At 49.9% G+C, this 25,346-nt stretch overlaps 4 protein-coding genes across 4 annotated transcripts; 3 read left to right on the plus strand and 1 right to left on the minus strand.

Annotated features, from left to right (window-relative positions):
- Positions 1–1,696: 1,696 nt before the first annotated feature.
- PV10_01037 (uncharacterized protein) lies at positions 1,697–4,076 on the plus strand (the record flags this gene model as incomplete). The annotated part of the gene is made up of 3 exons (XM_016365194.1): positions 1,697–2,405; positions 2,481–3,455; positions 3,520–4,076. The coding sequence occupies 3 exons, from the start codon at positions 1,697–1,699 to the stop codon at positions 4,074–4,076; spliced, it is 2,241 nt and encodes a 746-aa protein (XP_016228843.1).
- A 5,061-nt stretch (positions 4,077–9,137) lies between these two features.
- On the plus strand, positions 9,138–11,433 carry PV10_01038 (uncharacterized protein). The gene has a single exon (XM_016365195.1). The coding sequence runs from the start codon at positions 9,180–9,182 to the stop codon at positions 11,280–11,282; it is 2,103 nt and encodes a 700-aa protein (XP_016228844.1). The 5' UTR covers positions 9,138–9,179; the 3' UTR covers positions 11,283–11,433.
- A 7,230-nt stretch (positions 11,434–18,663) lies between these two features.
- PV10_01039 (uncharacterized protein) lies at positions 18,664–19,338 on the minus strand (the record flags this gene model as incomplete). The annotated part of the gene is made up of 1 exon (XM_016365196.1): positions 18,664–19,338. The coding sequence occupies one exon, from the start codon at positions 19,336–19,338 to the stop codon at positions 18,664–18,666; it is 675 nt and encodes a 224-aa protein (XP_016228845.1).
- A 3,269-nt stretch (positions 19,339–22,607) lies between these two features.
- On the plus strand, positions 22,608–24,076 carry PV10_01040 (uncharacterized protein; the record flags this gene model as incomplete). The annotated part of the gene is made up of 5 exons (XM_016365197.1): positions 22,608–22,771; positions 22,834–23,242; positions 23,296–23,615; positions 23,676–23,946; positions 24,008–24,076. 5 exons carry the CDS (start codon positions 22,608–22,610, stop codon positions 24,074–24,076), a joined length of 1,233 nt encoding a protein of 410 aa, XP_016228846.1.
- Positions 24,077–25,346: the final 1,270 nt, after the last annotated feature.

The following is a 25,346-nucleotide window of genomic DNA, read 5'->3' on the forward strand; positions in this document are numbered from 1 at the left end:
ATGGTTTGGATCCGCCAGGGATCTTCAACCTCGGTGGGTGGAGCACACAGGATGCGCCGATATTGCGTACAGTTGCATCAGGAGCTACAGAACAGCACAGCACAGCACAACACCTCACCTCTGTTTTCTTATGTACTTGTGTAGATGTCAAACTACGAAAATCTCAAGGTAGCGTCAGACGAGAGTTGGATTGAAATCGAATAATTTGGCACTGCAAAGTGTACACTCATCAGGCTGGCAAACTCTACTAGTACTGTAGGTCTAACATTCTTCAAGCTGGCTGGCATCTTGTAATAGGGAAATGGAAATGATCTCCGACCCAAGACGCTTCAAGGAACGGCATGGACCGCTGCTCCACAGACGGACGGCGTCAACTTTTAAAACTTTCAGGGCACGGGCCACGGGACATTTGGCTTCTGAGTAGCAAGTATGCGTACACATGTATTCTGAGACGTAGGTTCCGTGGTTCCATACATACTCCGTACGCATATTCCATCACGCCATCAAACTAGTAGACATACGGAGTATGGGGTATCGAGTACTCGGTACGCATGAAGTGGCATCCTTACGAGTACGTCAATGGTCCGTGCTCTCGTGTGGGATATTGCCTCGACAATATGATAATGTGTACCTACCAGCAATTTTACATGCTGTCTTCCTTGTACCCGCTAGATGGCGCACTAAGGAGTCACTCATGACAAAGGGTTCGATCTTCGTGACAACAGACACTCCCCACACCCATGGCTCTGTGTCCTTTTCCACGGTCCCACCGTCGGTAACAACAACTCTTGTTGCGCATCTTTGGCTCCTCTAAGGGCTCCCCCGGTCTCAATTCACATCCTATTGTTATTTTTTCTGGCAATGAAGTGTGTTGAATGCTACGCCACCACCACCCAAGGCCACTCCCCCTCCCCTTCTTCACTAGTGGCCTCGAGATCGGCTATTCCCTTATATTTCAGGTGTAGCAGCTGCACACGACCTACAGTAGCTTTCGCCACCTCCAGAATGTTGGCTGAGCTGTCGTCTGATCACCAACTTGACCGGTCTAGTGGGTGCCAAGCTGAACTTGGCCTCACGCCATTAGCAGCCTCTCCTCCTCACTGGACAGCACAGTGTGACGAGGGCGTGCAGATTTCCGTCCCTCCACTGGATCCTCAATGCCTCAATAACGAGCAAGAGAACAATCATGCTGTTCTCCGTCCGTGGGGTGCGACAGGCTCGCCCTTGACCACATCTCCCTCGCTGTTTCATTGGTTGGGCAGAGGCCTCCATCTATGGTGTCTCCTCAGTCGTCGCTGTCAGAAGACTACGGAATAGGTTGACCATCCTTCTCATCAAGAATTGGGAGTGAAATACTAGTACTACCTAGGCCATGGTTGAAACTTGCTGCTTTTTCTCGACAAACAAAACCTCTCGCTCCTTTCGCTCTCGTACAACGAGATCTATTGCCATAACCACATGTCTAGGAGAGCTCAAAGCCTACTCCATACTCGTAGGTACTGTATGAGGACCTAACCAAACCTGGCTAGGTCCACACTTGACTCGTTGATGATCCTCGTTCGGTGCACAACTCACCATGCACGGCCGAATGGCGGAGCCAAGACCTACACTCTCACAGCCTGATTTTTCAGATTCTGAAGTCGTCTTGAGTACCACGAAAACTTGAGTCAAACAGAGTGTGCCCTAGGATCAATCAATGGCACAACAACCAGCATTCTCTCGACCCATCGATGTCGTTGCAGAGAATCGACATCTGAAGTATCTGCTCAAGTCTCATCACCAACAGCCATCAATATCACGATATGAACACTCTCAGGGCGGAGAGCTCCTTGCCTCGAGCCATCTCAGTTCTCTCTCAAATGTGCGTGATCAGGAAGACGTCCAAGGTCTTCTCATTCCGTCCCATCCTTTATGTCATGCGCACACGCTAGTCATTGAAGATGTGTCTTCTGACCTCATCGTCGCATTGGAGAGGATCCTGCGCTTGGATGCCGAGTTGTTTGCCGCCCATCTCACCAATTGTGGTTGGAAAGATTCCGAGAGGGGAAAAGATGCTTTTCCTTTTGGAGACAGCGAGTACTCGACGTGGTGGACACGCCGCTTCAAAAAGCAATTCTTCTCCATAAAGTGGCATCGACCATATGTTGTCAACTTCGATTGGGTGCCTTCCGCTGTAGAATCTTCCCTGCGCGTCTCACCTGCTAGCCTTACTCTTGACCTTGGAGCAAAATCCCAAGTTTATCAGAGAAGTAGCAACTTCCGCCGGGCGTTTCTTGACTTGAGGACGACCAATGCAATCTGGGATTATTCAAGGGCGACGGCCTCCAACCTGCAACGCAGAGATCAACTTGTAGCAGAGGAGCGCTTGACCATCTGGAAGGGGGAATATCGAGGCCATGGCATTGGTGAGCTCTCCAAGCTGCTATAAAGATGATCCATCTTCGCACGCGTGGAACTGGCTGATAGCTTTCTTCCCCTAGTCTTGCTACTGGTGGACCCGGAATTTGGAACCGTTTCGAATAAGGTTTCTTATGAAGGTGGACGAACTGCCCAATTTCGAGCCTCTACTAAACCGCAGCTCGCGGTCCCACGTTCACCTGTGATTCAGCCTTCACCTGCACCACGCAGTGAGACAGAAGAGCCCTCCAGTCTGCAGCGTGAAGAGCTCCCAATCTCGAGCTCCGCTTCAGTCGATTCACAGACAGAACATCCTGACCAGAACTCAGCCCATCAAACCAGCAGAAACAGTTCGGCTGTAGCCACTCAGGGAGGCATGGATGACGCCAGTCTACAACCTGAAAGCAGCCAGACTGGGCAACAACAATCCCAGGCCTTCTTCCCGCCGGAGATCATCTCCCCTGACCCACCTCCATTCCGTAGTAAATCCTTTTTCATGAACGTGGCATGCAGAGGCCCTGAGTCCGCCATCTCCACTGACCGCCCCCCTCCTAGTGGCCTGCTCAGCCACCTGACATCAACTCGCGAAGATTTGTCGCTTTGGTTGACCACCCACCATTTGCCAATTGAGGCACTAGACAGCCATTCTCAACCTTTGTGCAGGATATTCGAGATCATCCACGCTGATACATTGGATTTCTTGTTGTCGATAGAAACATTTCTGGACAACATTCTGAGCAACTCGGATAACGAAGTGGTACTAGAGAACAACATACGGATATGGCGCAGCCTTTTGAATATCACGGGTGGGGAGCTTCGCTACTTGACTCGACAGATTCCCAAATTCACCGAGTTCCTCGTTGAGGTATCAAGTTGTGCTCATGATCAAGACGACAATGCTTCCAAGACATCAAGTCAGCAACAACTTCTCCGTGAGATAAGCCGCATTCAAGAACGTCTGGATAAGACGCTCATCACTCTGGTGAGCTCATTGTCTGTGGTGGAAAGCAGAAGAGCTATAGTTGAAGCCGAGAGCGTCAGCAAGTTGACCGAGCTTGGTGAGTATTCCCTGCGACATGAGCTGACATTGAATCACCCACTCTGATAACCTTGTCATCCTAGCCTTTGTTTTCATACCTCTGTCGTTTGCTGGAACTTTCTTTGGCATGCAGGTCCGGCAATTGGACCCAGAGACAACTTCCATCACGTGGTTTTGGGTTATGGCTATAGCCTTGGTTGCAACTTCGTATGGAGTAAGGCTTCTCATTCGAAGTCAAGCAATCCTACATGCCAAAAAAGTGGTCGGAATTGCCATTCGTCAGAATGCCAATCTCACCGAATCCCAACCCATTGGCACGCGCGCTGCAATTGCAGCACTGGGGCGCCTCCTGATCCCTCTGATTCACGAATCATTGTCGCTACAGCTACTAGTTGCCGCAATCTTCCTGGTGATCCCCTTGATATCAATATGGGCGAATGGCGGACTTGTGCACGGGATGGTAGTCGTCATCAGCATCTGTGTTGCTCTCTTGGTCGCCTTTACACTTCTGATGCTCTGTCTCCGGCCCGATGACAATCTACGCCCGTTGGCCGAATGGATATATGATTCGCATTCCAGAGCACGAACAGTTCCGTCAGAGAGGGATCCCGAGAGTGCTGCAGAGCGGCCTCTGGCCTGAGCGTCATTGAGGTTGGTCCTCATTAATCAATCTGTCTATGAGTTCCACGGACATTATCATAATTTTCGCCATGGCACAGACCAAAATCTGTAAACTCACACTCAGCCAACCGAGGGTCATGGCGACTGCACCCACTCCGGTTTTAACTGAGCCTTTGTAGACCAAGTTCAAGGTTGCCGAGGCTGCCACCGCTCCGACATGCAACCACAAGACAGAGATTAGACCAAAGCCGCTGGCAGCACACATCATTGAGATGATCAAGTGTATCGTGCTCCGCGCCGGGAACGGTCTCGTGTCTACGTCCTCGCCATCTTCATTGACGGTAGTTGTCCAACCTGGAAAGCTCCAGAAGGCCACGATGGCAAGGATGGATAGAAACATGCTTGCGATGCTGTGGAGTGGGTGTTCTATTTAGCAACCCAGAAGAAAGAGAGGATGTTGATCAAGAGATAGCTTACATGAGTCCGTAGAAAACCACCTTTGAGGAGAAATTGGAAAAATACTCGATGAGGTTGAGAGGATCTGAACCCGCGGGAATCCTCTGATAGAGCTGATCGTGGTCGCCACACGTCCACGGCTGGGCTCGAGGCAGGTCTGATTGGAGCTGGACACACGTGGCAAAGAAGCCGGTACGGACATTGATTCTGCCATGCTGTGATAAATTCCGGATTATGGTCGTCAACTCGGAGTTTGTCCAGGAAGAACCATTGCTGTTCTGGCTCTCAAAGTCCTCAGAATGGCCGGGATACGACGCGGACAGGATATAAACGGATGGCATGTGCCTGGAAGCGCTTGAACAGCCCGCAAGCAAGATCGCTTGCAGACAATGATCCAGTCAGCAGTAATCCAAAATGGACAGACTCGACAGAGTTAAAGAAACCAAAGCGTACACCATGATATCAGACTGAACACCACCACTAGAATCTGCAAATTATGGTACCCTGGTTGACAAGTTAATCTGCTTCAGTTGTCTCTGTCTGGGGTCGAGTCTGATCACATATCTGAGACGTACCAAGAGCATTTCTCAGCCAGGTTTTGGACGCATAAAAAGCTTTCAACGCGCGAGGACCCTTCATGGTCACGTTTTCACACCTTCGGAAAAGCGTAGACGATAGGTCTTGCGGGGTTTGAGGCAATGGATTTCGGATACGGGTTATCGAGACAACAACAAGGAATAGCTACTTAGACTCGATGACTCTTAGGAAGGAAAGATTCGAATGCCATCCCCCATCAGGCTGAGATCTCATATCAAGCGCCAGCCACGTATGCATGGGTACCTGTCCAAGTACATAGTACGTGACCACTGATCATTCTGCTGGCGAATGCCTCGCTTAATTGGAGCTGAACTGGCACTTACAACAATGGTCCTGTACGTACATGCATACAATCGATCTTCATTGGCTACAATTGACTCCCTCGTGTAGGCTAGGTTGCACCTCGCCAAATTTGGGCACACCGTCCATTAGCCGAGCTTGAATGTTGATCAGGCAGTGGGGCTGAAGTAAAATGTGCACATCGAGGAAACAACCAATGTTAAGTATGTGGGATATTCATCTTCGAGATAGGACTGTCTTGTCTCTAGTATACCGAGTTCCATCTCAATATCACGCAGAGTGGCACATTTCGTTCTATCCGTGGGAGGGAAAGAATCGATACGCATGAAATATATTTAAGCTTCAAGAGAAGCCAGCAGTTCATTTGTAGATGGGACGGTCCGAGCCCCAGGCCAAAAGAAGATCGACCGAGTCCAGGTTGCCAATTCTCACAAAAGTTACACGAGAATCAATCTTTTCTAAACCCGCCGTGAGGTAATTGTCTACTAGTGTGATTCCTGGCATGAACTCGAGGCGATCAACTATCACGTTGTGGGCACTGTTACGGGTCGGTCGATGAGGTGGGCGGTGATCACGTGACAGGCCGAGATACATCACGGCGACCAAGTTCGCGAAACCATGCGACGGTGACAGTAGCGCCGGCTTCTTGGTCAGTATAGGTAGGGAACTGTATGATGAGATGAAACTTTGCCTGCATTTGACGAGTGCGTCGCCGAGGGTTGTTTCCTCCTGCTACAAAACCATGCGGAGTTCTAGTTTATGTGGAGTTTCATGCGAGTTTGACGTGTTGTGTGTCACGCAAAGAAAAAGGTGTGCATATAAGAATAGGTCCTCGTGCAACTGGCAGCTCAGTCTGGTCACATCATCAGGCACCGGCGTTATCTGCCTACAACTGACTGGCAATAACCGAACCGGTCACCAACGCGGCAGTGCCTGCGCCTTGCATTAGTCATGGGAAGTGAGCATCAATTTTGTCTCGTATCGCAACCGAAGGCGGAGTCTAAAGACTTGTCTGGCCTTTCTCGATCCCTCGGGAGGAATTGTTGAGAGATTTTCGTAACTGAACCTGGCCGAAGGCTCAAATCACACACGATGCAGCCTGACGGTGCCCCACTCGAACCATTGACCCGAAGTTGAGAACAACATTGTGTCGAGAGATTAAGCTCCAGCTCGTGCGAATGTTTTTTCAATGTGTCATCAGATCTCGACTTCAGTCGCGCCGAATGGAGCCAATAAACATAAGTGAAAACAAGACCTGCTTTTGAGCTTGATCCAAGTCCGTGCTTGGCCGCTATGAGGCTTAATTTCACCCGTGGCTTCATCACAAGGACCGAGCTGGGCGAGAACGTGGACCTGGCTGAGATAACAAGAAGTACCAAGCAATCATACGGCAGGTCAGATGGCGCACATTTGGCAGCTGGAAGGTGAGGATATATCTCTCAACTGACTCGGCGATTCTAACGCAGATCTACACCCACGGGTAGATTGTAGGAGAGGATTGCACTATGATACCTTAGTATCCTTGTCAAACTTGGTTGACAGATGCAAATGGCAAATGACGTGCCGTAGTGCTTCATTAACGGGGCTGATTAGCCTGTGAAGTGGCCGCCACAGTAACACGACATTCTTCATCATTTGCACATTAGAATATGATGTTCATCACATATACCTCCCGCGGAGTGTCATTATGAGGATGACAACCATTATTAGTGATGGAGGAGATTATACTGTACCACATACACCTATACAGGATCAATCCTTGTAGGAGGAAGTGAGGGTTTCATGAGTGTTAATTTTGGCAAGCACGATCATCGAAACAATAAAACACTAATAAGGAAAGAACGCGAGCGCGCAAGGATGCATACTAGAGTTCCTCCGTATAGCATTCGACGCTTGGTGTACTCTAGATGTTCCGTAATCTTGGCAGTGGGTAGCGGTTGATCCCCGGTTCTTGGGATCTGGGAAGAGGGGAAGGGGCACGAGGGGTCATCACGTGGTATGGGTATCCCAAGCCGGCTCAGGGGCCGAGGGGCCCTGAGGGCTACCCGAAAGTAAACTCTCACGTCAAATTACCAACAATAACCACGGCCACGGTTCAACAAAACCAGGATACTACCTTGTCCCCAGACCAAAATTCTAAGGATCAGCCGTTTCAAGTACCTCAAGAAACTTCTGATCGTATAACCCAGATCGATATGGCAATTTAACTTGGCCCTTCTGTCATCTGAGCCCAAATCACATATGGAAATGTTTCAATCGTGTCTAGTCCCTAACAACTTGTCAGCCCTAGAGAGGGGCGTCGCTCCAGGAATCCGATATCGTATTATTGATTTTTTTCGTCTAATGACCGAGACTGGTAAATGGTCAGAGAGAAAAGTCTTCACGAGAGAACCTCCTGCAGGACGCATGTCCACCTGTCGAGACTCGCATCTGGTAAGGCATTCATGCATCCCATCCAAAGGAACGAATTGGCGATGTTTTGACTGGGGCTGCATGTGCTTGAGTGGGGTCTGGGTTCGCATCGTAGACGGAGGAATCGCATGTTGGGTCGACCACTTGAGACCGCCTCCGAGGAGGATTTTCATATTTTTCCTATTTACGGCTCAGGAACCGATTTGTGTGGCTTGAGGAAGAGGGTCGGAAGCTTAGTTTGTTTTGGGTGTGCTCCTGATACATGCTGAAGCTTTGGGTGGATAGGCTTCTGGCGACTCACGTTGCAGCTCGGCCCGCAGGCCAGAGGCTACCCATGAGCACGGCCTTATGGGTGATCTCATGATGAAATTTCGCATCAAGCCTTGTGACACTTGCCCGAGCGTTTGGTGCGCGGGGTGGTCGGCTCACTGTTGACATGGCGGGGATTGAGGATGTGTGGGAGATTGTCGTGGCTCACGAGAAGACGGTTCTGACGGTTGGATGGTGCTGAAACCTGGTGGCAGGGCCAAAATAAGCTCGTGGTGGCAGGTCACGTTGGTTGGTGCTTAATTGGAAGAAATGAGGCTTACCTACCCACTAGGAGTGACTAGAGTGCGCTGATCAGGCTAAGCTTCACTAGTCCCGATCCAGCCACACTAAGCTGCTCTAAGCCTCTGAAGCCTTCAATGTTGTTTCAACCAAGCAATTGCCACGCAGAACACGTTCCATGCCCCTGCCACCGCGCTTCAAACTCTCTTCTCCTTCGTCAGGGCAACCTCGGCCACCGCTCAACCTCATCTGTCACAACAATTCGATCGACAATGGCTTCGAATGAGATCCAACGTACGTCCCTCCCGTCATCATGGGCCTCTGCTAACTGGTTGTGGGCCAGAATCCCCCTTCCTCCCCCGAGTTTGATCATGCCCTCTCAGACACCGGGCCATGCGTGGTCCAGGCCCCTCATTCGCCGCACGCTGTGCTTCATTTGAGGATGACGGCCATCAAAAGATCTGACACACGACGCCGCCTACATTGCGGCCTAGGCCATATCCTTTGCTGACGTGTGGTCATTCTGTCAATGCTACTCAGCCTTTGAGCGGGAACGGAAGGCTTGGAAATTGGCGTATCAATACAATGTGGACGGAGACATTGATTGAAAAAGGTTAAACTTTTGTTGGCCACACTGACCACATTATTGGCCGCCGAAGGCTGTCACTCCCGGATGGCTGGTTCCACCAAGTTTACGTTGACGATGGAGCCACATGGATTTAAGTATCCTCCTGTGGTCGCCCGTTACCTCGACCTCAACCGTCATCCCTAATCCTCGCCACCCACTCTCTTTGTCTTTGCTTCGACCATGGCTTTCACGAGCCTGTCCAAGGCCCTTGCCGCCGCTACACTCGCTTTTTCGTCATTCAGTCTGGTCTCTGCGGGAAGCCAGTCCACACATGTCCCCTTCGTCATCGAAGCGACCTGGGGACCTACCGATCCCACAAAGGCCATCTCAAGAGATGCCCTTCTCGTCAATGGATCTTTCCCCGGTCCACCCTTGAACCTCAAAGTCGGCGAGACGGTTGACTTCACAATTATTAATAATACTCCCGATGTTACTGGAATCCACTTTCACGGTATTCGCCAGTTGGGAACCCCTGAAGCAGATGGTGTTCCTGGAGTGAGCCAAACTGTCATCAAATCCGGAGAGACCTACACATACACGTGGACCGCCGAAGACTCCGGTACCTATTTCTATCATGCCCATTACAAGGGACAAATGATGGATGGCCTGTATGGCGCCATCATCATCGCGCCCGCGGACGACGCAGAGACTCCCTTCAGCCAGATTGGAGATGTCCCCACCCTCCAAAAGGCTGCCAGCCAAGTCGAGACAGTCTTCGCCTCGGACTGGAGCCGATATACCTTTGCTGAGTTTTTCGCCATTGAACAGGCGGCAAACAAGGACACTGCCTGCACCGACTCCATCATCCTGAACGGCCAAGGCTCTGTCTACTGTCCATCCATCGAGTTCCTGACTGCCAATGCTGCACCTCAGACTCCGGCTCTTTTGAACGGAACTTCGCTCACGGCAAAGGGCTGCATTCCTGCCAATAACCCGGTGCTCCAGGGCAGATTTCCCCTCAACGCAGCTGCCCTGCCTCCTGATGTCTACGATGTTTGCACTCCATATGAAGGGACCAACTACACCTACACGGTTGATGCCAACGATGGGTACGCCGCCATGTCTTTCGTCAACCCTGGTGGTTTTGCCATTCTTCAAGTCGCCATTGACAGCCACAAGCTGATCGTGTATGAAATCAACGGAAACTACATTGTGCCTCAGTGGGTTGACGAGATCACCGTTGGCAACGGAGATAGAATCTCGTTCTTTGTCAAGTTGGACCAGGCACCCGCTGATTACACGATCCGTGTTGCCAATGCCGGTGTCAACCAAGTTGTCTCAGGTTTCGGACTTCTGTCTTACAAAGGTTCAGCTGGTGTCGCCAACACCGCTGGCGTCATCAACTATGGCGGTCAAAACACTACCCTGATCACCTCTCTCAACCGAGCCCTTGCAGCTCCCTATCCTGCAGTCTCGGTCGCGGCCACATCGGATCTCACATACGTTTTGGATATCTCGAATGATCCGTCGCAGCCTACCGACGCCTGGGCATGGACCTTGTCCGGAAGCCAAGCGTATAATCAGAGCCGTGATGATGCTGCTCCACCGCTATTGTTCCAAGACCCCGCGACCGTTCCTGATAGCGACTTGATCCTCAAGACCAAGTACGGACAGTGGGTCGACTTGATCATCAGAATCCAAGGACCACTTGCCCAGCCACATCCCATTCATAAGCATGCCAACAAGTTCTTTGCCATTGGTGGTGCACCAGGCGATTTCAACTTCACCACTGTCGCAGAGGCACAAGCCGCTGGTCTTCCCTTCAACTTGGCCAATCCTCCCTTTGTGGATGGCTACACCAACCCCCCTGCTATTGGTACTGGCGCATGGATGGTATTCAGATACCAAGTCGACACTCCCGGTGCATGGCTCCTCCACTGCCACATCCAAACTCACTTCTCTGGTGGAATGGGTGTCGCCATTCTGGATGCTATTGATAAGTTCCCACAATTTCCCTCGGGCGATAATGGCTCAGGATCTGGCGGTGGTAAGGGCAACTCGGGGTCCGGCAACGGCAACTCCGGGTCAACAGGTGGAAGCTCAGGTAACCAAGGGTCCGGCGGCGACAGCAACCAATATCCACCTACGAGCTCTGGTAGCGGGTCCGTAATGACCACAGTGTCTGGCCCCACCGCGGTCTGGTCTTCATCTGTGGCACACTCTACTGGCTCACCCGCCAAAACAGGGCCACCTGTAGCAACTTTTACTGGAGCTGCATCGGCAACCCATGCATTGGGATATGGCGCCGGTCTGATTGCCATGTTGGCAGCACTGGTGGTTTGAGGGGTTTCATTTGTACAAAATTTTGGATGGTTTTATGTCCGCACGCAGCATATTACATAGTAGGTTACTATTACTAGGGATGGGAACTTTTAGAAGCCTCTGGGATTGGATATTGGAGGTATGAAAATATAATGACGAATTTCCTGCTTGACCTGGATTCAAATTTGCAAGAGTGATTGAGTTGATGGTGATCATGACCCATAGCCTACGTGTGCATTGTTGAAATCATAACAAAGTTTTCAGTGGATGGATATCAACAACGCGTCATTTTTGAAATTACGGAAACCTTCTACTCCGTAGATCGGCTAGGGCAATAGAATACAATCTCTGGATACATGGGTTTCTATGATGAGATACGGAGCAGCTTTCCATCCACCTACCTACGTACCTTACCTACCTGCACCCATTTTTCTCTGGGACATCTGGCAACTTGGTTAACGTGAAACACCCCGACACCGCGCCCTGGTTCTATTTATACTCACCTCAACGCTTGTCTCAAACTCAGCCTCTTAAACTCTGTTGGAGCGGGCCTTTTCCCTCTTCTCAGTTCGGAGTTTAATGATACAATGAAGTCTACTCTCTATTCTAGCCTATAGGCCACGAAATCTTTGCAACTACCTCGCTCCTCTTCGAGCTCTTAAGATCTTACAGAGACTCTCTCCTCTCTTAATCTCAGGTGGACATCCCTCGACGGTAGATGGCTTTTAGTCTCGAGTAAGGGCTAATGGAAAGGGTCGATCTCATGTTCTGATCCTTGACAGATCCATTTACTGGGTCGGACCTGCTGTTGAAGTCGAAACCCTCAAAGAGGTACTCGTTGGGAATGCTAGCAGCTGGGAGAAGCAAATGTGTAGTACTTCGTTCGTCGACCCATTTTTGCCCATATGCCCGAAACACGGTCGACCTTGGGCCAGGGCTAGATTCCGAATTGCGTCGATGGCCATCCCGCCAACGAGTGCGACCGAGTGGATGGTTGCTGTCAAAGTGGCATATAGAAAAGTCCGCCGCTCTCTGGTGCCATGCAGAGAGGCATTGCCATTTCTACGCACGCCCCTTCTCAACCATCTCCCTTGTCATTACCTAGCAGAGGGTCTGCCCGCACTGAACCTAAGTAGCAATATTTTATTTTTGCCTCCCCGCTCGCCTTTGCGTCCGCCACTCCCCAGATCCCCGGATTTTCGGTATCCCCGGTCGCCCCGGATTAGTCTACAGCGAGATTTGTTCACCGAGATGTCTTCGGAGCCGGCGTGATATTCCCTGTTCTGTCTTGTGCTAGTCCCTTGTCACCATTTCGGTAGAAAACTATCTCATGCTGGTTATTGTGGATAGCAGTCAAGCCTGAGAGATTCTAGGCTCTACGTCCTGGCTTTCCTCCGACCTCCGCAAATTGAAATCCAAGGATGCGAGGAGCATAAAGTCCTGTAGACCCCATGAAATCAATTGGCATCTTTACTTGAGCTCATTCACTTCTTGTAATTCTATCTGGAAAAGACATACTCCGAGCTCCTTAGTCATTGTCTCCAACATGGCAGTCGAAGATACCCTCGAACGTCGTGACACGACCGATTCTGTGCATGTCCACCTCCCAACTTATCTCGTATTAGCTGTATGTTCTAGCCACCCTGTCTCGTTCCAAGATCAACATGCTGATACTTGACAGGCCGTCAATTTTGCATATATGGCACAAATGTTTGGCGTCGTTGGCGCGGGGCTGTTTGCTCAACCCGCCCAGACCTTATTCATGGCGCCCAACCAGGGCACGTGGATGGCACAATCAATTACTATTATCATTGTGATACTGGCTCCACCTTTAAGCCAATTTGCAGATCTTTGGGGTCGCAAATGGATTGTTATACTAACACTCATGTGTGGCGGTATTGGCTCGTTCATCGCATCTCGAGCTCAAAACATGGCCACAATGATCGGTGCATTCTGTGTTATTGGAATCTCCTATGGATGCCAGCCATTGCTTCATGCAATTGCGTCCGAGGTTCTTCCTCGAAAACAACGCCCTATTGCACAAGGTGCGATCAATGTTGGGGCTGGCACTGCTACTGTCGTTTGCATCCTCGCCGCAGCATCCTTGTTGCGTCAAGGCAACTACGAAAATTACCGAATTTACATGTATATCGGGGGCGGAGTCTTTTTCATTGCTACGACAGGAGTGGCTGTTTTCTACTCTCCACCCAAGCGAGAGCTTCAAACGCAACTGGGCATGAAAGAAAAGCTTCGCAGCATTAATTGGATCAGTTATGCACTCTTCACCCCGGGGTTGGTTCTGTTTTGTGTCGCCTTATCGTGGTCGAGAAACCCTTACTTGTGGACAAACAGCCGCATCATTGTGCCGTTTGTTATAGGGTCTACGTTGATGATAGCATTTGGAGTATACGAATGGCGATTCAAAAAGGACGGAATCTTCCATCACGGCCTCTTCATCGACCGAAACATGTGGATCGCCTTAGCCACAATCTTTGCAGAAGGCCTTGCTTTCTTTGCCGTCAACAGTTACTTTGCCTTTTCGGTCTCGATTCTTACTCAGGCAGACTTCTTCACAGCGTGTCTGCCATTCGTGGTGGTTTTTGTGGTCTCGCTCGTCACGGCTTTGCTTTCAGGATGGTACTCGTCTGTTAAAAAGCAGCTGAAGCTGCCAATCACCCTGGGATTTACACTGAAAACCATCGCATTCATCTGTCTTGCAGCAACATCTGGGGGCAATCCTGGCTCCGCATTCTATGCCTTCGCTGTTCTCTTGGGTGTTGGGTTAGGGACTGTCATTCCTTTGGTTATGGTAGTAGCACAGCTTTCCACGCCCGCCCAGCTTATTTCAAGTGCGTCTGCACTCGTCATCATGGTGCGAGCATTTGGCTCGACAATCGGACTCGCCATTAACAACGCTCTTTTCAACAGTGCTCTCTCAACCGAGGTCCCAAAGAGAGTGGCAGCAGCAGTCCTACCACTTGGATTGCCAGAAGAATCATTGGGAATGCTGATTGGAGCCTTGATGACACATGATGAGGCTCTGTTAGCTCAGGTTGATGGGATTACACCAGCCATCATTGCTGCAGCTGGAAATGCCATCACTCGGGCGTATGGAATCGGTTTCAGAAATCTGTGGATTGCTTCTGGGTGTTTTACGTTCATCGCAGCACTAGGTGAGTCCAATCCTGGATCCAGTACGCCTTTAGACATGACCAATGTCAGTCGCTAACATCGCATTCCCAGTCTCCCTTTGTCTCATTGATCACAAGGAGGAATTCACCGCCCACATCGATGCTCCAGCGGAGGAAAGTGTGGCCGAGAAGCAAGACCGGTTGGAAAAGGTCTCTCAGGAAATCCCTCGGTCAAAACCAGTTCCTCGTGAGATAGAGATAGAGGCTTGAACTAGTGCCCTTCACTGGGTGTAGGCCCTCGAGAGTCATGCAATAGATCTAGTATCCTTCCTGGTATTAGGCTCCGTCGTTCTCTCAATGATCAAGCTGTCCAATTTCTAAGGCCCACCGGTGGCCCCGCGTCACGGTTACTCTGATCCCTTTGTCGTTATGAACCCTCTTATCATATTGGGTAATGCCAATGGAGGGACAAAGAGCTCAATCGCAATTTCCTCTGAACTACTCAGACGCTAGGTTGCCATTTTGGTGGCCCCAAGGTGATGGTTTCTTGGTGGGAATGTATCATAACTGCAAGACTGACGCTGAACACGTGTGATTCATAAGGGACTTGGCCGTTCGAAGAGACAGCTAGCTATTCTGCATATTTCCTCTGAAATTCTCGAGGAATGACTCAAACTTGGCTCCCATGGGCCGTCCCTAATGCACTAATGAGATAGAAGTGACCCTCAACCGCTCTGAGGCATTCCAATCTATCCAACTAAATGCCTTGTCGAGATTGCCAAGTTGACTGTCACTCAATCTCCATTTGATCACCCATATCTTCGCGCTGAATGCATTTCGCATTGTTTCCCCGAACGAAACGACGGTTTCCGCTGCATCCCCTTCTCTCTTTTACAGAAATCACGCTTCCGTTTCGATGCCGCCAGTATCGGATCCTAGCCAATCTTGCAGTGGATCCATTCCATTAGACGCCCACGCAGTCAATCCACTATGGAGACTAGGGTGTGCGCTGACGAAGAACGCCCCTGACTGAAGTCCATCGATGAGTGCTTTGGCATTGGCTTCAGCCGCTACGCCATTTGCGACCATGAATTGGCCGACGGCTTGGTGAAACTCGTCGGATGCTTTGCCTTCGATCTTGCCAATGCCATCCGTGAAAGTTATGTGCGGGAACAACACAGACACGGTGATTCCATGAGGCTTGAGCGTAGCCGCGAGGCACTGAGCCATTGAAACGTCAGCGGCCTTACATAGACAGTATGCAGCCAGATTTGCCGATACCATTGGTGCTGGGAAGAGACCATTCGGCGATGCTGTTATGACAATTTTCCCCTGACCTCGCTCGATCATTGCCCGCACAAACGCCTGTGTGACACGAAGATATCCGAAAACGTTGACATCCATCTGTTGAAGAAGGTCCTCGATCTCAATATCGATAATGCTCCCAGACCGAATTATGGCCGCATTGTTGTGTACTATATCCGGAACTCCGACGTCTTTGATCACTTGGGCTGCAAATCTTTTGACCTCATTGTCTTTGGTGACGTCGACCTGGAAGGAGTAGGCCTCGTGCCCGCTTGCCTTGAGCTGAGCCACAACCTCGTCTTGTGCAGTGATACTGATATCTGCCAGCACTACCCGTGCTCCCCGGTGACTGTATTCTTGTGCCACAGCGTGACCTATGCCACGAGCAGCACCGGTAACCACCACGATCTTGCCTTTGAGATCCATTTTCGTTTGCTGATTGACTACTGATAAGTACGGCCACCAGCAGTTAGACCTTGAGCATTTTCGATCTCGGACTGATGAATGAATCGTACCTGAATCGAACTATTAAGTTGCTTCCTCCTCCTCACAAAGTGGGCATCAATCAAGGCGGCTCGAAATGATGTGGCTGTGGAAACATAAAGTATCCATAGATGGCCAGCGCAGTGGGTTTGGCTCACCCCGCAAATCAATGGAGCATCTGGTCGAAACCCTTCACAGTTGGCTCCAAGGATGCTCTCCTGGGGTCCGGGGTGGGTCCGGGGTACTAATGCTTCTGCCAGTACTTAGCCAGGATGCCTGAGTACCCACCGAATCTCATTGGCATTCCATTTGCTACAAGTCGGCCCGTCCGGCCAGACCGGAACTCCGAAAGCACCGGAGGACAGTAACGAATCTTCACTCAGGGGAGGCTTACACTTCCAAGCCGGAATAGGAAATGAGATGAGTCGTGCATGACTGTTATTGTGGCTGTTGCAACGAGACGGTTACAACATTGTAGGTATCGTCGTTTGCATTGAATGTCGACCAAACATTGAGAATTCAGATTTACCTGTCCACCAGCCCTTTCAAATCATCATCAAGCAGAAGCCCAAGGAACGTAAAGATGGTTTACAAATCAAACTTCGACGACATTGAAATTCCAAAATGCAATATTCTCTCCTATCTGTTTCCAGAGAGCGAGGCGCTGTCAGAGAAACCGATTTGGATCGACGCTGACACGCCGAGCAACTCCCTTTCTCCCAAGCAGATGCTCTCATTCGTCAAAAGATTCGTGGTCGGACTCGAGAAGCTGAACATCGGCAAGCAAGTCGCTATCATGGTCTTTACACCTAATCATATCTTTGTTCCCCTTGCCTATCTGGCAGCTGTGGGTTCACGACGATATTATACCGGGGCGAATCCGGCATACACAGTCACAGAGCTTGCACACCAAATTTCGAATGTACAGCCTGCTTTATTTCTGGTGCATCCTTCCTTGGTTGATACCGCATTGGCTGCGGCGAAAGTGGCTGGCCTCAGTCGCAGTATGATCTATTTGTTTGAGGAGGCTGAATCAGAGCACCAGAACGGCCTGCAGCCCTGGACAAAGATTCTAGCCAGTGCGGCGGAAGCAGACTCGTGGAAATGGGACAATCTGGGCGATGAGGCCTTGACCGAGATAGCCACCATCAACTTTTCCAGTGGAACGACAGGAGTCGCAAAAGGCGTATGCAACACACATTACAACCTGGTGTCGAATGTGGCGCAGGTTTTATACTCCCTGTTCGAGGGCCCATCCCAAGCGGGTACATCTGCACTTGACCCCAAAGAGGAGCGCTGGCTCGCAACGCTGCCCTTGTATCATGCCTTTTCACAATTATACACAATTGGCATTGCTTGCCGATTGCAACTGCCAGTATATGTGATGAAGAAGTTCTCGTTGTCTGGCTTTCTCAAGAACATTCAACGGTATAGAATCACAACCGTACAAACGGTGCCCCCCGTCATGTCAATGCTGGCAAAGCTACCTGAGGATCAAGTCAAAATGACTGATGCTAGCACCTTGAGGAACTGCATGGTCGGTGCCGCCCCGATGTCGGTAGGGATCGAAGAGGAGGTCATTAAAACCTTCAAGGTGTTCGTATCTCGGGGCTGGGGAATGACCGAAACTACATGCGTTGGAACGCTCACGTTGCCGAACACGAGGAATGCCAATGGCAGTGTCGGCTTTTTGATTCCAAACACGACAGCAAAGTTGGTGGACAACGACGGCAACGAAATTTCGGACGGTCCTGGCGAACTCTGGCTACGTGGTCCTCAGATAATGCTCGGGTACTGGCGCAATGAAGCGGCGACTAAAGAGATCCTCACCCCTGACGGATGGCTCGCCACTGGGGATGTTGCTGTGGTCAAGGATGGTATGTGGTACATTGTGGACCGAAAGAAAGAGTTAATCAAAGTGAATGGCTTGCAAGTGGCACCGGCGGAACTGGAGGCTGTGTTGCTTCAGCACCCTCAAATTACAGATGCAGCAGTTGTTGGCATGACGCTCAGTCCTGATCTTGAGCTCCCACGTGCTTACGTTGTCATGAGCTCAGGACCATCCACATCACATACGCAAAAGGAGGAAGTCCAGAAGTTTGTCGCCGAGAGAGTAGCACGGCACAAGTGGCTGACTGGTGGGATCATGATCGTCGATGAGATTCCCAGACTCATGAGTGGCAAGATTCGAAGGGGTGTTGTCAAAGACTGGGCTCGAAGAGATGCAAAGAGCCATAGCGATAGATCGACCTTCCGGTTGTAAATCTGAACAGGTTGCCTTAAAGCAATATCGAACAATGTTTTTAGAAACACGGTGTGAATTGGTTCGCAATTAATGACGACCATTGGCCAGACTCTTGTGGATACTTGGTAGGCCACAGTCCCACAAGAAGGCAATTCTCCGAGTACTGCGTACTATCCTCGTCATTAATGGGTGTGAATAACGTGTTTTGCGCTATAAAGCTATCTAGGTACTAGCATATTCATTGAGCGGCTACGGTGGGTCTGGAAAGGGCAATATGTGCCGGCAAAGTGTAACGCTGGCCAATCTCTTGCCTTGTCTTGATCTTCGTTGCATCTTCGGCAGTCAGACCTTCCGAGCCGTCAGGGTTGGCCTTGGAGAGAATACTTTGTGCCCATTCCTCGGCGTCAAAGTCGGTACCGATTGGGTTCATCGAGAACAGAGGCCCTTTCATAAACGCGTCAGCGGCCTCCGCCGTGTCGAAGTTGTCTACCTGGCACTCGATTCGATTTCCGTCTGGGTCAAGATAGTAGATGCTGGTTGTTGGGCCGTGGTTTGTCGTCCAAACGGGCAAGACCGGGTTTGCCCCAGTCTTCATCGAAGTATAGACCTGGGCGAGTTCTGTCAGGTTGGAGTATGTGTACGCAAGGTGGTCAACCTCAACCCGTGGATCGTCTTTCTGCTTGGGCCTGAGATTAGGATCGTTGGCTATGGCAATGCGGTGATGTTCATGGTCATAACGCAAGAAGGCAAGTCTGGGTGTGTAATGAACAATTTCGGCGTGAAGCAATTTCAGGTAGAACTGGATCATGGTTTCGTAGTTCTCTGGTGTCGTTCGTAGAACCGCGTGGGCAAACGCAGATGGGCTAGGATGAACCAACTCGGTCTTCCCAACGGTGTCATTCCCAGCAGCCATGTTGAAAATGATAATATGACTCGGTTGCTGGCACGAAATCGTTTTTGCTTTCAATCTTTGTTTGAATGTTTTATCGTGAAGATCAGCTAGATTCTGATCTACAGTCGATCGATATGCTGAGGAATGAGTAGACAAATGTTGAATGTTGTTTGGATTTCTTCCCCCACCCTTTATTTGGCCAGCAGAGGGGCAAGCACCGGGACTCGGATCAAACGAGGCTTCACTCTCTGAGACACTTAGCTGATCGAACCATCCCCCCGCATACTACCAGTGGCCACGAGCCGGCGTGGCTCGGTCGTCCGAGCACCGAGCCCATGCTGGCTCCATATAGTATCTCTCTAAACCATGGTCCGTGGAATCGCCAATGTATCCAGCCTGGCAGATTCATAGATCATGTGAACGATATTTGCCCGATGCCTCGTGGGTGGCACGTCTTGTGATCAGTTCTCTAAATCGCCCCACTTTGAGCCTTTTCAGCCGTTCTGTCATTGTGTATCTCCAACATCGCCAATCAACACGTCGACAAGGAACTTCTTTCTGGAAGCTATGAACAAACGGAGAACAATGTAGACCATCTCAAAACTCCTTCGTTGTCTCAGATGAACTCATCAACGCAGTGGTTGAGTATCAAAATGTGGTCGAATCATAGCTTCTGGAGGACCCTCCTTTGCAACGACGAGAGCATTACCATGTAAAGGAGAAACGGGTTACTTTATAATTCATAGCTCTGGAGGATGCTAAATCTTGAATCACTAACATTTTGGAGACAGTTGTTCTCGAAGTGTTGAGCGCCTTTAACTGGCATTCGAATACTAGTGTTGTTGTACCCTGACCATGTCACATCACTGAGCAGCCTGAAAGAAAGTTTGAAAGGGCCTCCCGAAGTGCATGTTCGTTATTCGTCAGGATAGTATGAGATGAGAACACAATATGGAAAGATCTGGAGTTGAGGGACTGATTTATCTCCGGCGTTTTATTGCGCAGAGACGCAGCCTAACCCTAGCCCTCGAAGAGCTGAAGTTAACAGTCAACTTCCTTTCCTGTAACTTTAGACCTCGGATGCCTTCCACGCCTCCTCCATCATTGTCATTCTGTTCTCTCCATATGCTTCGACATCAAATTCGAAGGGCTCCGGACCACTATTTCCTGCACTCACATACTTATACCATGGCACTTCGACTTCCTTTCCGTCCACGACCTTTTTGTGGATACGGCATGCCCACGCAAGCGAGGCTATCTGGATGAATAGAGCGCGTTCGGCAATCTCGTAGCCTGGACATATCCGACGACCAAATCCAAACGCTGAGTATCGCTTGATAGTAGGCTCTTGCTCGCCAGGCTGCTTATAGGTCGCTGGATACTCGGAACTGAGCCATCGATCTGGACAGAAAAGCTCCCCATCAGGGTACATAGCATCGTTTCTGTGTATACCCCACTGATTGCCCCATATCAAAGAACCCTTTGGAATGTGGTAGCCCTGGTAGACGTCGTCTTGCACTACACGATGTGGAACATCTAGAACAGATATGTCAGCAAAATCCTTTACAAATCAACTGGAACAACTTACTAGAAGGGACAACCGGCCTCCAACGGAGAAGCTCCTTAGCGACCGCACGAACAAGTGGAAGCTCGCCCCAGTCTCTGAAATCCGGGATCCTGTCGGGTCCGACGACATTTTCCACTTCACAATGGAGACGGTCTTGCCACTCGGGATAGTGGCACATTGCTAAGCAGTAGTTATGCATTGTCAGTGATGTTGTACCAGAGCCTCCTCCGTACAGCGTTGCAATCACATAACATGCTTCTTTCCGTTTCAGCCCGTAGCCGTCAGCCTTGGAAAGCCATTGGCGTGCGAATGACGGCGGGTCTTCTGGGATCCCCTTTTTATATTTTTCTTCAGCTTCCTCGAACAGACCATAAAAGTAGGACGACTCGACTTCGTGAAGCTTTTTGGCTTGTCTCTTGAAAGGAGCGAGCCACTCAGGTAGGTACATGAGAATTGGAAGAAAGTCAACAAGATAAAGCCCTGGGGATCCTACTCGTTCGAGGGTATGCATTCGGGACATGATCTTCTTCGTATGATACTCCCCCTCCTCTGCACCGATGAGATCCTTTCCAAATCCTTGTCGAACAGAAACGCAGGTGGAAACACGCTCAAGCCAAAGTTGATATTTCGAAGGGTCGCGAATCATGTCCACTACCATTCGCCTAGCTTCTCGGGCTTGGTATGGTTTCCACTTGTTGGCCATACTGGCAGTTGTCACTATTGTCGCAAACTTTCGGCCACGCTTCCAATAGTCATCTGATCCACGGACTACCAGGTCCCCACCATCAGTGACAAGATGCACCATCGGAAAGAGTCTTCGATCCGAATAAAGCAGCCCTCTAGTCGCCATCAGATCCTCGGCTATCTGAGCATCATTGATAATGACTGATGTCGTCCCAAAGATCTTAATCTGGTAAATTGGGCCGTAGATTTTGCCCCATTCCTGAAACTTGATCCACCAATGCGAGGGAGGAAAATCAAGAAGATTACCAATGATAGGGTAACCTGATTCACAATCAATATAGTCCCAGACAAAAATCTGCTCCTCGACTCGCCTTTTGGTCCGGGTAGCGTACGGCTACCTGTAGGTGCCTTTGAAAGATTGGATCGGAGAAGCCACAAGAGAGCAGCGGCTCCGATCACCACATAAACAAGCAGAGAAGCTGAGCTATTTGCTGAATTCGTCATTTTGAATGTTTGTCAGGAGAAACCCCAAGTTTCTGGACCTGGTCATGTTATTTTTGTCAAGGCCGATCCTGGCATAGCTATTCATTTGCTTTTAATATGGGATCAGTCTTTACCATCTACCGGAGCTTCCGGCTTTCTCTTCGTCATCCCTAAATGCAATTACCCCAGACGTTTACCTGCGCCCCATGAATTTTGGCTCCGGAGAACACGCCACTTACCTTTGTTAAGCAGCCCCGAATACCCCATCCTACTCCACGCCGAACGCCCGGGGCTCCGGACCGACTTTGGCTCTGGGTGATGCCTATCAAAATCCTTTCCCGACACGACCGCAGGCAGAGCTTGAACAGTTACCGTGAAGCGGTGGAGAGGACCGCGCGGACTACTGGGTCATATGGAGCCAAGGATTAGATGGCTAAAATTCTAATGTCCTGTTGAACACTGTTTCAAAAGACACAGTTGGGACGTATTCCCAAGGGAAAGTCGAAGAGCTTTGTCTGCCATCATCCACAGTGGTACCAAATCTATCAGAACAGACATGGACCAAAGAATTGAGAAGGTTTTGGTTGTAGGAGCAGGGCCTGTAGGCCTCTTGACAGCCTTGATGCTGTCCAAAGTTGGGATTTCAGTCCAAGTTTACGAAAAGAATACAGAAATCGATCAAAGGCCTCGAGGGGCCGCTTACGGGCGTGCTGCAGTTCGGTAAGGAGCATTATTTGGCTCTTGACAATATTTCATGGCACTGACGCTACTCCTCACTCCAGAGTCTTTCGCCAGGCGCAAGTACTCGACAAGTTGCGAGAGATGGGGGTAGATGTCTCGTCGATCGCATGGCGAAAGCTGGACGGCACTCGAATCACTGGGTTTTCGCAGGAGCATAATCAATCGGATCCCGAAAGATCCCTTGTTTTACCGGTCCACTTGTTGGCCCAGTTTCTTTACGACGAGGTCAAGTCTTTGCCGAACGTCGAGGTCTTTTGGGGACACAAGTTCAAAACCCTCACACAGACAGAAGACAAGGTGACGGTCGAATTCGAGACCGACGGAGGCACAGTTTTTTCTGAGGCCAATTTCGTTCTTGGGAGTGACGGAGCACAAAGTGATGTTAGAAAATGTCTCTTTGGCCGGAATTTCCCTGGAATGTCGTGGGATGTGCAAATTGTGGCAACAAATGTGAATGATCGGCTCCTCAAACGCTCAGACGTCGTCATTGCTAACTTTCACAGATCAAGTATTCCGGATTTGACATCCCTGGCTGGTCTGATGTTCAATGGATCATCCACCCGGAACACTGGGCACTGTTATGTCGACTCGATCGAGAAGGCACCTGGCGCGTTGCGTACGGTGAGAAGGCGGATCTTGATACAGATACACTCAGAGAGCGACTTCCTTCGAAGTTCAAAGCTATCTTACCTGGATCTCCTGAACCAGGTGATTATGAATTGTTAAACTGGAGTCCATTCGTTATGCATCAGCGATGCGTTGAAAAGATGACCGTTGGGCGGGTAGTACTTGCTGGAGACGCTGCTCATCTCTGCAATCCAATGTATGTTGAGATCTCCGCTTGTTCAGCTTGAAAGCCAATGCTTACGTTTTTCTTGAACAGGGGCGGCCTTGGACTTACTGGTGGCATTGCGGATGTGGGCAGCCTGGTCGAATGCCTGGTCGCAATTCACAATGGGGCGGCAGATTTCTCAATCCTAGAGAAGTACGATGAGAAACGACGAGAGGTGTATCACACAGTGACCGATCCAACTTCATCGGGGAATTTAAGAAGAGTCTTCAACGATGGCGAAACAGTCTTGGAGCACGATCGAATGCTTCAGATGATCGAGAAATCTGCGACTGACCCTGCGCTAGGAAAGATTTTGATGCAGGTGAGATACCCAAGCGTTCGAGTTGTTAAGAATGGACACGGTATTCTGACAGATATCCCAGTTTGAGAACGCACTATCAAGTGATATGTCGCAGTTTTACACTCCTCAGCAAAGTGAGGTATCCGTGTGAGAGGAGCTTGTTGCGGTCTGTCCTTACAAGACACCCGCAACTACGCATTACACAGTAGTCATTGAATCAATTGGAATCCCCACCGTATCTTGATGTAGTACTTGTTTGGTCATGATTGTAGTTTCGAATTAATGTCGTGGCTTGATTGCGTACGCAAGGGTTATACTTTGGTTCTGAGGTTTAAATCTAACTACCTAGTACTTAGCTCCCTCTTCTCATCCATTCGATCTTTTAGAGTCCTACGCTAGATAGCCAGTTGCCCAAGTCAGCGCCCCATTTTTCCTCTTCGGTTATCCCCGTGGCTAACGACAGAGGCGTGCTCATATGATTGTGGCCTGCAATCTCAACAAGCTGCCCCTTTCCTCCCCTTTGTGTCCACAAGTCCCAAAACTCGGAACTTGAGATCTTGACTTGTTCTGGATCCAACTCGTTGCACATGATCATGTACGGAGGGAAGGCGGCAACTTCGCTCTGGCGAAGACCTTGTGTGGCTCGAATCATGAGATTTGTGGGCTCAAAATCGTCGACCTCTGGTCCACTGCTTCCTAGATATCCCTCTAGCAACGGCCTCAAAGCTGTTCCAGTATAGAAACGGAACGATGATGAGAGAATACATATGGCTGACACTTTTGGCCCTTGACCATGTCCAATGAGCGAATTTCGATGTTCAGCAAATGCTCCATCGAATGCCCAAGACGAAACATGGTATCCCCCAGCTGAGTTTCCTAAAAGAAAGATTCTCTCTGTTTCTGGAAGTTGCTTTTCGACCCACGTTAACGCAAGATCCAAATCTTCGGCGCCGGAGGGATATCGTGCGCCATGTTTGATTAAACGATAGTCAATGATGAGGGTCTTGAACCCAAATTTCTCCGCAAAATAATGTCCAATATTTGCATACACCAAGTTTCCTGGGATGTCGCCCAAAATCTTTTCTCCAGTGGCAAATCCTCCTCCGTAGAGGTAGATAAGGACAGGAAGAGGTTTGATGGATGGATTTGTTGGAGTGTACACGTCCATCTTCATCCTGTCATTGGGGCCATAGGAAACAGTATCTTTCTTCGTGCTTTGAATTGCAGATGCATTTTCGTTAAGAAGAGAGCCGTATATCTGGTAGGTTGGAGCAACCGTCTCCATTACATCGCTGCTTAAGGAACGAAGTTTTTCCATGGTGGTTAGAGCACCTCCACGATCAGTGACTTGCGGCGACGTCTTGGGGAATTTTTGACTTGAAGCCCCACCAATGGTAAGCCAAACGACAAGTAGAATGGCA

This window comes from Exophiala mesophila, assembly GCF_000836275.1.
Source record: "Exophiala mesophila strain CBS 40295 unplaced genomic scaffold supercont1.1, whole genome shotgun sequence".
Taxonomy (NCBI): Eukaryota; Fungi; Ascomycota; class Eurotiomycetes; order Chaetothyriales; family Herpotrichiellaceae; genus Exophiala; species Exophiala mesophila.

What these genes read in the sequence shown, in the direction of transcription:
- PV10_01038 (XM_016365195.1), top strand. Translation starts at nt 9,180, where the DNA reads ATGGCTTTCACGAGCCTGTCCAAGGCCCTTGCCGCCGCTACACTCGCT.